This window comes from Oncorhynchus kisutch, linkage group LG22 (genome assembly GCF_002021735.2).
Source record: "Oncorhynchus kisutch isolate 150728-3 linkage group LG22, Okis_V2, whole genome shotgun sequence".
Taxonomy (NCBI): domain Eukaryota; kingdom Metazoa; phylum Chordata; class Actinopteri; order Salmoniformes; family Salmonidae; genus Oncorhynchus; species Oncorhynchus kisutch.
Genome location: NC_034195.2, coordinates 6,929,781 through 6,942,542, shown reverse-complemented (window position 1 = coordinate 6,942,542; position 12,762 = coordinate 6,929,781). Strand labels below are relative to the sequence as shown.

Below are 12,762 nucleotides of genomic sequence, written 5' to 3'. Positions count from 1 at the left end.
CTGATTAATGCCCTCCTTGCCTGGTCCCTGAGTTTTGGTGGGCGGCCCTCTCTTGGCAGGTTTGTTGTGGTGCCATATTCTTTCCACTTTGTCCCTGACCTGTTTGGAGAGCTCCTTGGTCTTCATGGTGCCGCTTGCTTGGTGGTGCCCCTTGCTTTGTGGTGTTGCAGACTCTGGGGCCATTCAGAACAGGTGTATATATACTGAGATCATGTGACAGATCGTGTGACACTTAGATTACACACAGGTGGACTTTATGTAACTAATTATGTGACTTCTGAAGGTAGGGGTTTCATAGCAAAGGGGGTGAATACAAATGCCCTCACAACTTTTCCGTTTTTATTTCAAACATTTATTTTTTAAACAAGTACATTTTTTTCATTTCACTTCACCAATTTCAACTATTTTGTGTATGTCCATTACTTGAAATCCAAATAAAAATCCATTTAAATTACAGGTTGTAATGCAACAAAATAGGAAAAACATGAATGGGATGAATACTTTTGCAGGGCACTGTATCTCAATTCCTGGGTAGGGATCTAATGTGACAAACTTATGAAGTACTGTCACCATCTGAGAGCATTTCTGTGTAACAAATGCGATGGCGACTGACTGGTCTGGCCCACGTGCGTTTTGCTGCCTCCTGCTCTATTACTTTTCTAGACCCTGAGAAGTTTTGGGCACAGTCATCCGCATGTGACTCCTTCCATTCCCTGAACAACTCTTCAGTAAACCCTATTTTCCTTTTCATCACACATGCAAGGCAGTATGAAGACAACACTTCATAGTCTTATCACTGGACCTGTTGCAGTGTCTATGCACACACATATTCCCGTAGTTGGAAGTGAATCCTCTCTTGTGCCAAGTGCCATCAAACAATAGACATTCATCTATGACAGCATCGTCATCCTCCCTCAGCAACTCTGCTACGTCTGGATCGACAGCATATCTGTGTATGCTCTACTAATCTGGTTTGCGGCACACTCCAAAGATTGCGTCCCTCGAATCTCTCTAAAGTGGAAAAAAAATGTATTTCTGTAGGTAAATGTAATATCTCAGTAATCATACAGTAGTCTACTCTGTGTGTATGTGACAATCTCATTGTTTAACCTAGTTATATACTGCTGCTGGCAGTGATAGAGTAGCCACTATGACATGATGTTTGCACCCCAATATTAATATTGATAATTCAGCAATGCAAGGCCACCCTTACGTTTGAGTCTCTGTAAAAAGGTATTGCGTAATAGAGCGGTTCTTCTATTACAATATGATTCATCCTTAAGAGTCGATTGACACTCACATGCCTCAATCAAGTTAACATAATACAAAAATCCCCATCAAAATCTGTCTGTTTAAACTAGAGAAATATTTTTATATATATATATATATATATGGGCTGTGTCTCAATCCACCTCATCCGCCTATGTCGGCCTTCCACATGTGGTGGAAAGTGGCAGAGCTACAGCGTCGTTTGTCAGACCAGGAGATATCCTGAAAACGTCTGAATGGTTTGGCCTCCAAAATATGAGCACAAACTAATATACAAACTGAAATGAAAGATCGAGTCTCACGAACACGATGTTCTGTCCTACGACCCTGATCAGTGTAACGGGACTCGTCTGAGGGTACCGTTTTTTGTTTTCATGTATGGAATTAGTTTTGTGCCAACAAAAAAAGGGGTTAAATGTGTCTAAAAATATATAGATATGTTCCTGAGCTTTCTTATATTGCCTAGATATAGGAGAGACACTTCAAAACCTTATTCCTTATTATTTAATGTGTTATTCAATGCGTTTCTATGGGCTATAGTAGTGATGGCCAAATTCAATATTTTATTTTAAAAAATATGACCATCTTTAACAAACACCATATGTTATCTTAGTAGACAATTTTAAGACAGGCGATGGCCTGTTGAGCATCTAATCCTGATTTTACAGTTTAGTCCGAAGTCAACATTGGCAGATCTTGAAAAAAATTCCTTTTCAGAACCATTCCCACTGGATTCAGATTGGTAAAAAGTTAAAATTGTTAAATGCATTGTTAATCTCTGTATGATCACTCTATATACCATCAGATTGCGTGCGGATTTGTGAAATTAATCGAGATACAGTAGTTTGACACAGTTGACAGGCTTAAAGTTTGTTCGCTTGTTAACCAAATGACAGATCTTCAGAAGCATAATCTCGAACTGATTTGTTGATAAGAGATCAAGTGCATTTTTTAATTTAAGCTTCTTGTTCTGTAGCTCTGGTGAGGGGTGCTCAACGTACTGTTGGTCTGTCAGAAAGGTCTCCCTTTTGATATCCATTTTGAAGTCCTTGGATCGCTTTTTATTACTGTTGGCTACATAAATGAATGCCCTCTAATATACACTTTCAATGTTTCCCATAAATGGCTGGGTGAAGTGTCTTCTGATATTTTTTTTACTTCTAAGAAAAGCTGTACCTGCACTGAGACAATGTTAATGAAATTCTGCTCAGAGAGCAGCACAGAACACCATGTTTTATGAGGCTTATTTTTCATGGTAGTACTAGGGGGGCGTGATCGGATATGACTAGATGCAGTTTTATCATCAACAACGAAGTAGTCAATATGTGAAAAATAGTGGTGGACTGGAGAAAAAAAATGGTATTGTTTTTCTGTGGGATTTAACTGCTGCCACAAATCAAAAACATCCTGAGTTCTGTGGGATTATGGCATATTCTTATTTGTTAAACAGTGGAGTACCGGATTCAAAAAAACAATTAAAGTCCCCACACAGAATCACATAATGGGAGTTCAAATCTGGTAATAAGGAAAATAATGATTTGATGAAGTTGCTGCCATCCTTATTCATAGCATACACATTCACCAGCACTACAGGCCTATTATTAAGTTATCCCGTAACAATAACACGCCTGCCATCTGGATCGGAAATAACACGAGGAGACATTACTCTTAATCAAAATTGCTGTCCCACGAGCCCTACTTTGGTAACCTGGGCAGAAACCCTGCCCTTTCCATGAACTGTTTAAACGGGTGTAGCCTGATGGTCAGAGATTAATCTCTTGAAGGAATGCTATCTTTGCTTTCAAGTTATTCCCATGAGTTAATACCTTGTAATGCTTCAACAAGTTAACTGTTCCCTTCACATTCCATGACACATATCATTTCTCATTCTTTGTTACCCATGTTACCCATACTGTTTGTGGTTGCCTTGTGGTACATGGCCCTATGCTGGTTCAGCGTAGGTATAAAGCAAAAATATATCAACGTAGAAAAAAGGCGGTACACATTAGTCTTGCATCGGTTCTGATACTCACGTTTCCTTGAGGTTGACCCGCAAACAAATCAGCTGGCAGGTGGAATAAAAAATCATTTCAACCAGCGTGTCGGCTTGCAGTTCTAAAAAATTATATTGCCATTTGGAAACATTTTAAATCTAAATATTATACTTATACCCAGGAGCTTGTTGGGTTGAATAGTGTTGCGCATTCTATTATGTGAAGAGTGAGGCAGACGAATGACGTCATCGGTGTGCATCATGTGATTTTAACCAATTATAAATAGGCATGGCCTACAAATTGTCTACTAATTGGTTAATAATGCCATTGGAAACACATCTTTTTTACTACAAAACATAGAAATGCGCCATTTTCACATAGTTGGTGCTGGAGATGATGAATATGAAGTTGAAAAAAGGTGAAATTTCCCTTTAAATTAAAATAAAATATTTTTTACAAACCCAGGAGCTTGTTGTGTTGAAAAGTGTGGCGGATTCTATTATGTGAGCGATAATGCAGAAATAGCCGAGACGACCAGCCACCTAGCTCATGTGAAAATAGCCAACATAACAAGAGAAATAAAAAGAAAGGTTAAGATGGTGGATTACACCATCGTGGAAACAGGTAATGCGCAGGTGAAATCCCCAATTTGGAAGAATTCATTGGATTCATTCATTCCTTTTGTTGTCATTGTGGACAAGGAAGACAACAACCTGGTAGTTGGACAGCCTGCAAAAGTGCAAGCAGGTATTTGTTTACTATAATTCAGTTAATTATTACATGAATTCAGGCTTTTGTCTATTTAGACCATATGCAGGCTGTATAAAGTTTAAACCTGTGTGGCTGGTTAAAGGTTGAGTAGTGTTAGGTTCTAATTATCAGAGTAAGAACTAGACTGGCACTATGAAAGCTTAAACCAAGTGTATTCTTCCCAAAGGATCGAACAGCTGAACAGACAAAAACATGTTTACATTAGTGGTGGTATTTGTACCCCACTTTGGGTGGAGTCGTCTCCTCGCTTAACATTGTATCTTCATTGCTAGGCAGGAAAATAAGTGATACGGGAAATAAACGGTTATTTTTCCCTTAACGTAACCTGACCTGACCTGACCTCAACCCCCTTCATCACTAATCCATGACTCTCTCCCCTTATCATTGCCTGCCATGTGATCGCTTTCCCTACACTCAATACATTCCAAGCTTAATTGCACACACTATATACCTTCCTCCTACAGATAACCATTAACTTCTGGTGTAGACCCTCTAAACCTAAGCACCCAATATTTCAATAGATACCTGATCATTAACCCTATCCCGAGTTTAGGAGTTAGAACCCAGAATCCATCAGTAGCCAATAGCCAACTAAATATACAGTGCATTCAGACCTCTTCACTTTTTCCACATTTTGTTGTTACAGCATTATTTGAAATGTCTTATTCACATGTTTTCATTCCTCAGCCTTATTTGAAATGCCTTATTCAAATGTTTTCATTCCTCATCAGTCTACACACAATACCCCATAATATGCCATAAAAACTGAAATATCACGTTTACATAAGTATTCAGACCCTTTACTCAGAACTTTGTTGAAGCACCTTTGGCAGTGATTACAGCCTTGAGTCTTCTTGGGTATGATGCTTCAAGCTTGGCACACCTGTATTTGGGGAGTTTCTCCCATTCTTCTCTGCAGATCCTCTCAAGCTCTGTCAGGTTGGATGGGGAGCGTCACTGCACAGCTATTTTCATATCTTTCCAGAGATGTTCGATCCGGTTCAGGTCCGGGCTCTGGCTGAGCCACTCTATGACATTGAGACTTGTCCCGAAGCCACTCCTGCGCTGTTTTGAGTGTGTGCTTAGGGTCGTTGTCCTGTTGGAAGGTGAACCTTCTCCCCAGTCTGAGGTCCTGGAGCAGGTTTTCAGACTGCGGAAAAGGAACATTTTTAGTGGTCATGGGTCACTTTTAGAAAAGCATTTCATACAATTCTACATAATTTTAGATGACTAGAGACTTTAGAACAAAGGAACAAAATGATAGGTTATACTTAGACACAGACAAATTGAGAATCTGAGATCAATGAAAACAACCTTGTCTTAAATCCGTCAATAGCCTATGGAGAGTATGAGGAGGATTTTATAGTCCTAAAAAAGCTATCCAGTTTCACTGACTCACCCAATGTTGCGCAGCTCACTCACCGGCGATTATTTATTTATTTGCCTTTATTTAACTAGGCAAGTCAGTTAAGAACAAATTCTTATTTTCAATGACGGCCTGGGAACAGTGGGTTAACTGCCTGTTCAGGGGCAGAACGGCAGATTTGTACCTTGTCAGCTCGGGGGTTTGAACTTGCAACCTTCCGGTTACTAGTCCAACGCTCTAACCACTAGGCTACCCTGCCGGCAGGCCAATGCACTCATGCCAAAAGCTCATCTCTCTCTAGTTTTACTTTGTAAAACAATGCTGTTCGGCTCAATTGGTCTATTTGAAAGTTGATCACTTGGTAGCCTACAGACAGATTAGTCTTCTCTTTTCAGCAGGATCTGTGTTTTCCTGCTGTTGTATATGAAATGTTGCGAAAGGCCCTGTATTGGTTGACCGCAGTAATTCCATAACTTTGGCAAATGTATTTAAATGTATCAGTGGTGCTGTGATAGCTCCAGCACCCTCACCACGGCTGTGATTCTGTAAGGAAATAAATGATGAAGTGCAATGCTGGAGAGGTGAGAGTTACATGCTCATTTCTATCAGAGCAGGGAGAGACATCACAGAAAGTGAATCTCATTCTGGTTCGGTGAGAAATACAGGCGCACTTCTCTCTCTCACCACAGCAATGGCCATGCGTTTGTCAAAATAGGCTACAATGTTGTGCAAAACAGAAACCCGGGCCAGGCCAACACTGATCAATTCTTAGAATATCAGGCACTGTTTTCACATTATGGTTTTTTTAGGGGGCAGCCAGGAGAATAACACAGGATCAACTTGAATTAACTCTTGATTGCTTTTATCATTTTTACTTTGCAAACAGTAAAAATAATGTTTTATGTTACAAGAGGTACCGGATCCCGGCTGATGGATTCCAGAACAAAACAATCCAAAACTGAGGTGCCGAACAGGATCTGGCTCAAATTAAGCACTGCCACCACCCAAAAGGGCACTTTAGATACTGGAAAAGCAAAGGGGCTTGTGCTCTGCACAGGTAGAGCCCTATATGTGCACTTCCTGACCCACAGCTCCCCATGTACAATATGAAAACAGCATTTCCCACCCCATATGCTCTGTAGCTGGGGTTTGCCTGGTTCCCGCTCCCCTCCTAAAGAAAATCAAAATGGGTTAAATTTACAAAGAAAATGTATACTAAATTAATTTAATAATAAAAACATTTAAAGAAGCAAAAACTGTGTGGAAAAAGGGAGAGAGTAATGCCTATTTATGTGTTGGCCACTTTACTGATATTTATCTCTTACCTTATAAAACAACAAAACAAACATCCAGTGTTATGTGGAAGATAAACCGTCACGGAAGTAAACCTCATGGTTTTTTTTTGTCCTGAGAACGGACAGGCACATAGCACATTAATGTGCAAACAAAACAGTGTATCATTCGCCTACTGTTGTCCGTAGGTTCCTTGACCCCACCCACCCCGAGACACACAGACACACGCATGCAAATACACATTGATTTTGTATTGTAGATACCTGTATGCGGTAGTAGAGTACACTTAATGTGTTGAGAAAAGTGTTATGGAATGTAATGTCTTTTTTTTTTATTGTGTACAGTCGTGGCCAAAAGTTTTTGGGAGAATGACACAACTATTAATTTTCACAAAGTTTGCTGCTTCGGTGTCTTCAGATATTTTTTGTCAGATGTTACTATGGAATACTGAAGTATAATTACAAGCATTTCATAAGTGTCAAAGGCTTTTCTTGACAATTACCTGAAGTTGTTGCAAAGATATTTGCAGTGTTGACCCTTCTTTTTCAAGACCTCTGCAATCCGCCCTGGCATTCTGTCACCCGCCTCTTGAGGATTGACCACAAGTTCTCAATGGGATTAAGGTCTGGGGAGTTTCCTGGCCATGGACCCAAAATATCTATATTTTGTTCCCCGAGCCACTTAGTTATCACTTTTGCCTTATGACAAATCAAAATCAAATTTTATTTGTCACATACACATGGTTAGCAGATGTTAATGCGAGTGTAGCGAAATGCTTGTGCTTCTAGTTCAGACAATGCAGTAATAACCAACAAGTATGGACAAGGTGCTCCATCATGCTGGAAAAGGCATTGTTCATCACCAAACTGTTCCTGGATGGTTGGGAGGAGTTGCTCTCAGAGGATGTGTTGGTACCATTCTTTATTCATGGCTGTGTTCTTAGGCAAAATTGTGAGTGAGCCCACTCCCTTGGCTAAGAAGCAACCCCACACATGAATGGTCTCAGGATGCTTTACTGTTTGCATGACACAGGACTGATGGTAGAGCTCACCTTGTCTTCTCCGGACAAGCTTTTTCCGAATGCCCCAAACAATTGGAAACGGGATTCATCAGAGAAAATTACTTTACCCCAGTCCTCAGCAGTCCAATCCCTGTAGCTTTTGCAGAATATCAGTCTGTCCCTGATGTTTTTCCTGGAAGGAAGTGGCTTCTTTGCTACACTTCTTGACACCAGGCCATCCTCCAAAAGTCTTCGCCTCACTGCGTGCAGATGCACTCACACCTGCCTGCTGCCATTCCTGAGCAAGCTCTGTACTGGTGGTGCCCCGATCCCGCAGCTGAGTCAACTTTGGGAGACGGTCCTGGCGCTTGCTGGACTTTCTTGGGTGCCCTGAAGCCTTATTCACAACAATTGAACCGCTCTCCTTGAAGTTCTTGATGATCCGATGGTTGATTTAGGTGCAATCTTACTGTCAGCAATATCCTTGCCTGTGAAGCCCTTTTTGTGCAAAGCAATGATGACGGCACGTGTTTCCTTGCAGGTAACCATGGTTGACAGAGGAAGAACAATGATTCCAAGCACCACCCTCCTTTTGAAGCTCCCAGTCTGTTATTCAAACTCAATCAGCATGACAGAGTGATCTCCAGCCTTGTCCTCGTCAACACTCACACCTGTGTTAACGAGAGAATCACTGACATGATGTCAGCTGGTCCTTTTGTGGCAGGGCTGAAATTCAGTGGAAATGTTTTTGGGGGATTCAGTTCATTTGCATGGCGAAGAGGGACTTTGCAATTAATTGCAATTCATCTGATCACTCTTTATAATGGTCTGGAGTATATGCAAATTGCCATCATACAACCTGAGGCAGCAGACTTTGTGAAAATTAATATTTGTGTCATTCTTAACTTTTGGCCACGACTGTATATAACTGCCTTAATGTATCTGTACCCCAGGAAGAGTAATGGGGATCCTTAATAAATACAAATTCAGCTCCCGACCCCAGCCCAAAGGGATTTTCCAAGGGCGAAACGAGCACACTCACAAACACCAGGATTGGTATATATGAATTTGAGTTTTCCTGTCTGTGTGTTGTTTAGGTGGTGAGTCAGGGGGAGAGGGCTGGGAGCTCTGTGTCTAGGGTGGACCCCCAGCTACTGAAGATGGCCCTGAGCCCCTACCCCAAGCTAAAGGCAGCACTCTTCCCTGTGAGCGGACCACGAGGGACCACCGCCACCACATCCGATATCTCCGTCTACCACCTCATGCAGGTACTCTGCCACATCCATACCGTCCAGATCATCTGTTTGCTAAATGTCTTGTGTGTGTTTGCTGTGTTACAAATCATACAGTAACTTACCACATGCATAAAGGAACTGAATAATAGGGTTTGGTCCTGAGTACACCATTAGCATTCAGCTCATCACTGAGCAAACGAAGGCCCTAGGCTCTAATCATAGCATTATAGAGAACCACACAGCATCTTCACAGCACATTACACACACACTCTGCATTCACAGCACGGCGCACAACACACTATCACAGCTTCAAAGCTAAACTTTGACTTTCAGTGTGTATTAGCAACTCGTCATCCTTGAAACTCATCAATGTGTCTGCATCAGATAGCTTATGTCTGGTCTGGCCTGCACTTTTTTTTTTTTTTGCTGTGGTACGGTAATTGCCTTTTCACCGCTTAAAGGCTAAACAGCCAGCGCTCGGACAGCTAGCTTCCCCTCAGGCTACAGACAGCAGGGAGCAATCACTTTAATGAGTGGTGGATATGCATGGCTCCACTTTTATCCTGATGAGGTATGAAACCAGTGCACTAATATGTTTGCTGGAAAATACATTGAGATATGTCAGCCCATCCTCCCACAGTTTCAATAGGGCATAATTCAAATGAAGAAACCTGTGGAGTAGGCTGAGCAATGTGCTTTTTAAAGGAAATGTTGTTTGTCCGAAACGGAATATTTGTACGGGCACTTGTTATGGACTGTGTACATGGTGGTGTTAAGTGTAAAATAAAGGCAGAGGAAGTATTTTTGCTGACAATATATTTGATTTGTCTTTCCTTTTAGTCTTTACATCCATTGGATCCATCTCGACTGTTCGGATGGCAGTCTGCCAATACACTAGGCTCCACCGGTAGGTATTTCACGGGAAGAACATGTTCTTTTTTTTAAGCTCACTTCTGAATATCAATTTATGCTCTTGTAACTCACCTAGCAAGGGATGACGTACCCTAGGGTTTAACTAAGGCTGTAGATTTTTTGGGGGGATAATTTGTGTCTTCAAAACATTGTGTGATATGTCATGTTTAATTCCCCCAATAGAGACCTCAGTGGAGCTGCCCCATTTCTCTAGTCCTCACCTCGTCAGTAAATACGCCCTCATTGAGAACCTCGACTTCCTGTACTATCTGCGTCACGGACGACCATCGTTCGCCTACGGAACGTTTCTCGTCCAACAGCTAGCCAACTCCAACGAAGTGAAGTCACAGTGAGTATATTGGACTCTGTTAGGAAATTTCAACTGACACCAGGGTAACATAGACGGCACACTACAAAGACGATATGTTTTGCAGTAAGCGGAGTACATCCCCAAAAACATCTTACCTGAGGACATGATGACTATGCCTGGAAACAAAAAACGAAGCACTCAGATGTCTACAATGATCTTTGAGGTTTATCAGGGACAAGCAGGCCGGACTACATTTCGAAGTGTCAGACGCCTTCCTCCTCAGTGCCTTAACGTCACTAACCAAACTATTTGAAACTTGTTTAACATAAAAACAAGAGGCTTGGGCAAGCACTTATCCTTGTTTTATTTTTCCCTCTGTTGTCGTTGTTACTCTTCGGTGGCACACGTAATTTTATATTAATTTTCGCATATGTTGTAGCTCAGACTATTTTACCTCATCTGAGGTGTTTGTGTGTTTAATGCCTGTCGTCGGTTAAGACCGTATTCTCTTGAATTCTTCTACCATGAGCAAACATGTATAGAAGACTTTGTTCGAAAAGCGATTGAGTTCATATAGGACGACCCGGTATACAAGTCATGTGTATAAAAACATTTGGAATACCTTCCTAATATTGAGTTGCACCCACTTTTCCCCTCAGAGCTGCCTAAATTTGTCGTAGCATGGACTCTACAACGTGTCGGAGGCGTTCCATTGGGATGCCGGCCCATGTTGACTCCAATGCTTCCCATAGTTGTGTCAAGTTGGCTGGATGTCCTTTGGGTGATGGACCATTCTTGATACTCACGGGAAACTGTTGAGTGTGAAAAACCCAGCAGCATTGCAGGTCGACACAAACCGGTGCGCCTGGCACCTACTACCATACCCAGTTCAAAGGCAATTAAATATTTTGTCTTGCCCATTCACCCTTTGAATGGCACCCACACAATCCATATCTCAATTGTTTCAAGGCTTAAAAATCTTTCTTTAACCTTTCTCCTTTTTATCTACACTGATTGAAGTGGATTTAGCAGGTGACATCAATAAGGGATCATAGCGTTCACCTGGTCAGTCGATGTCATGGAAAGGTGTTCCTAATGTTTTGTGCACTCAGTGCACATTGTGTTGTAATATGTTGTATGTCTTTTCCCTGTGTCAGGCTCAGTCATGCGGCGCAGCAGGCCTACAGCCTGGCCATGCTGCATTTCAGCGTTCCCTCTGTGGCAGCTGCGTGTGTGTGTTTCTGTGAGCTCCTGGGTGTGTGTAGCCTAAAGCTGCGGGTGGACCTCAAAGCCCTCAGTCTGATCCTCCGACTCCGGACCCAGAGGCCTGGAGGGACCAGCACATTCTCCCTTAAAGACTTACTGGGTAAACCTACACATACACACGTGTGTAGGGTTTTTTCGCTACACCCGCAATAACATCTGCTAAATACATATACAGTTGAAGTAGGAAGTTTACATACACCTTAGCCGAATACATTTAAACTCCGTTTTTCACAATTCCTAACATTTAATCCTAGTAAAAATGCCCTGTTTTAGGTCAGTTAGGATCACTACTTTATTTTAAGAATGTGACATTTTCAAAATAGGTGATTGTCCATGCTATGGCTAGCTGATTCCGTGGGGGGAAAAAAGGCGAGGACCGCTAGCCGTGGCTAACAAAGACTAGTAGCTAGTTAGCTGGCTAGCTCCTAATGGAAGTTCTAGTTATAAGGAATAAAAATAGCAGATCCGTACCACATTGGGTGAGGTGGGTTGCAGGAAAGTATTTTTAATTCATAGATAGAAAGTGAGATTAAGATATATACGATAAAAAACGGCTATTTACAAGGGATAAGACACGGGATAAGACAGAGACAGATATACACGTCCTACTGCACTGCCGTCTTTAATTTTGAGGGAAAAAAAGTTTGAGGTCAGGGCTTTGTGATGACCACTCCAATACCTTGACTTTGTTGTCCTTAACCCATTTTGCCATATCTTTGGAAGTATGCTTGGGGTCATTGTCCATTTGGAAGACCCATTTGTGACCAAGCTTTAACATCCTGACTGATGTCTTGAGATGTTGCTTCAATATATCCACATCATTATCCTGCCTCATGATGAATCCATCTTTTTTGTGAAGTGCACCAGTCCCTCCTGCAGAAAAGCTCCCCCACAACATGATACTAACACCCCTGTGATTGACGGTTGGGATGGTGTTCTTTGGCTTGCAAGCCTCCCCCTTTTTCCTCCAAACATAATGATAGTCATTGTGGCCAAACAGTTCTATTTTTGTTTCATCAGACTAGAGGTCATCTCTCCAAAAAGTACAATCTTTGTCCCCATATGCAGTTGCAAACTGTTGTCTGGCTTTTTTAAGGCGGTTTTGGAGCAGTGGCTTCTTCCTTGCTGAGCGGCCTATCAGGTTATGTCGATATAGGACTCGTTTTACTGTGGATATAGATACTTTAGTACCTGTTTCCTCCAGCATCTTCACAAGGTCCTTTGCCTTTGCACCAAAGTATGTTCATCTCTAGGAGACAGAACATGTCTCTTTTCTGAGCGGTATGACGGCTGCCTGGTCCCATGGTGTTTATTCTTGCGTACTATTATTTGTACAGATGAACGTG

General features: G+C 41.7%; 1 protein-coding gene across 3 annotated transcripts in view; it reads left to right on the top strand.

The window, feature by feature from the left end:
* The window catches only part of spg11 (SPG11 vesicle trafficking associated, spatacsin), a 94,542-nt gene that overhangs the window by 49,842 nt on the left and 31,938 nt on the right, over window positions 1-12,762 (top strand). For all 3 annotated transcript variants that reach the window (XM_020470019.2, XM_020470018.2, XM_020470017.2), the window contains exons 19-22: window positions 8,791-8,961; window positions 9,769-9,835; window positions 10,024-10,189; window positions 11,308-11,516. In XM_020470019.2, the coding sequence (XP_020325608.1) occupies window positions 8,791-8,961; window positions 9,769-9,835; window positions 10,024-10,189; window positions 11,308-11,516 (613 nt within the window). The remainder of the gene's footprint in view (window positions 1-8,790; window positions 8,962-9,768; window positions 9,836-10,023; window positions 10,190-11,307; window positions 11,517-12,762) is intronic.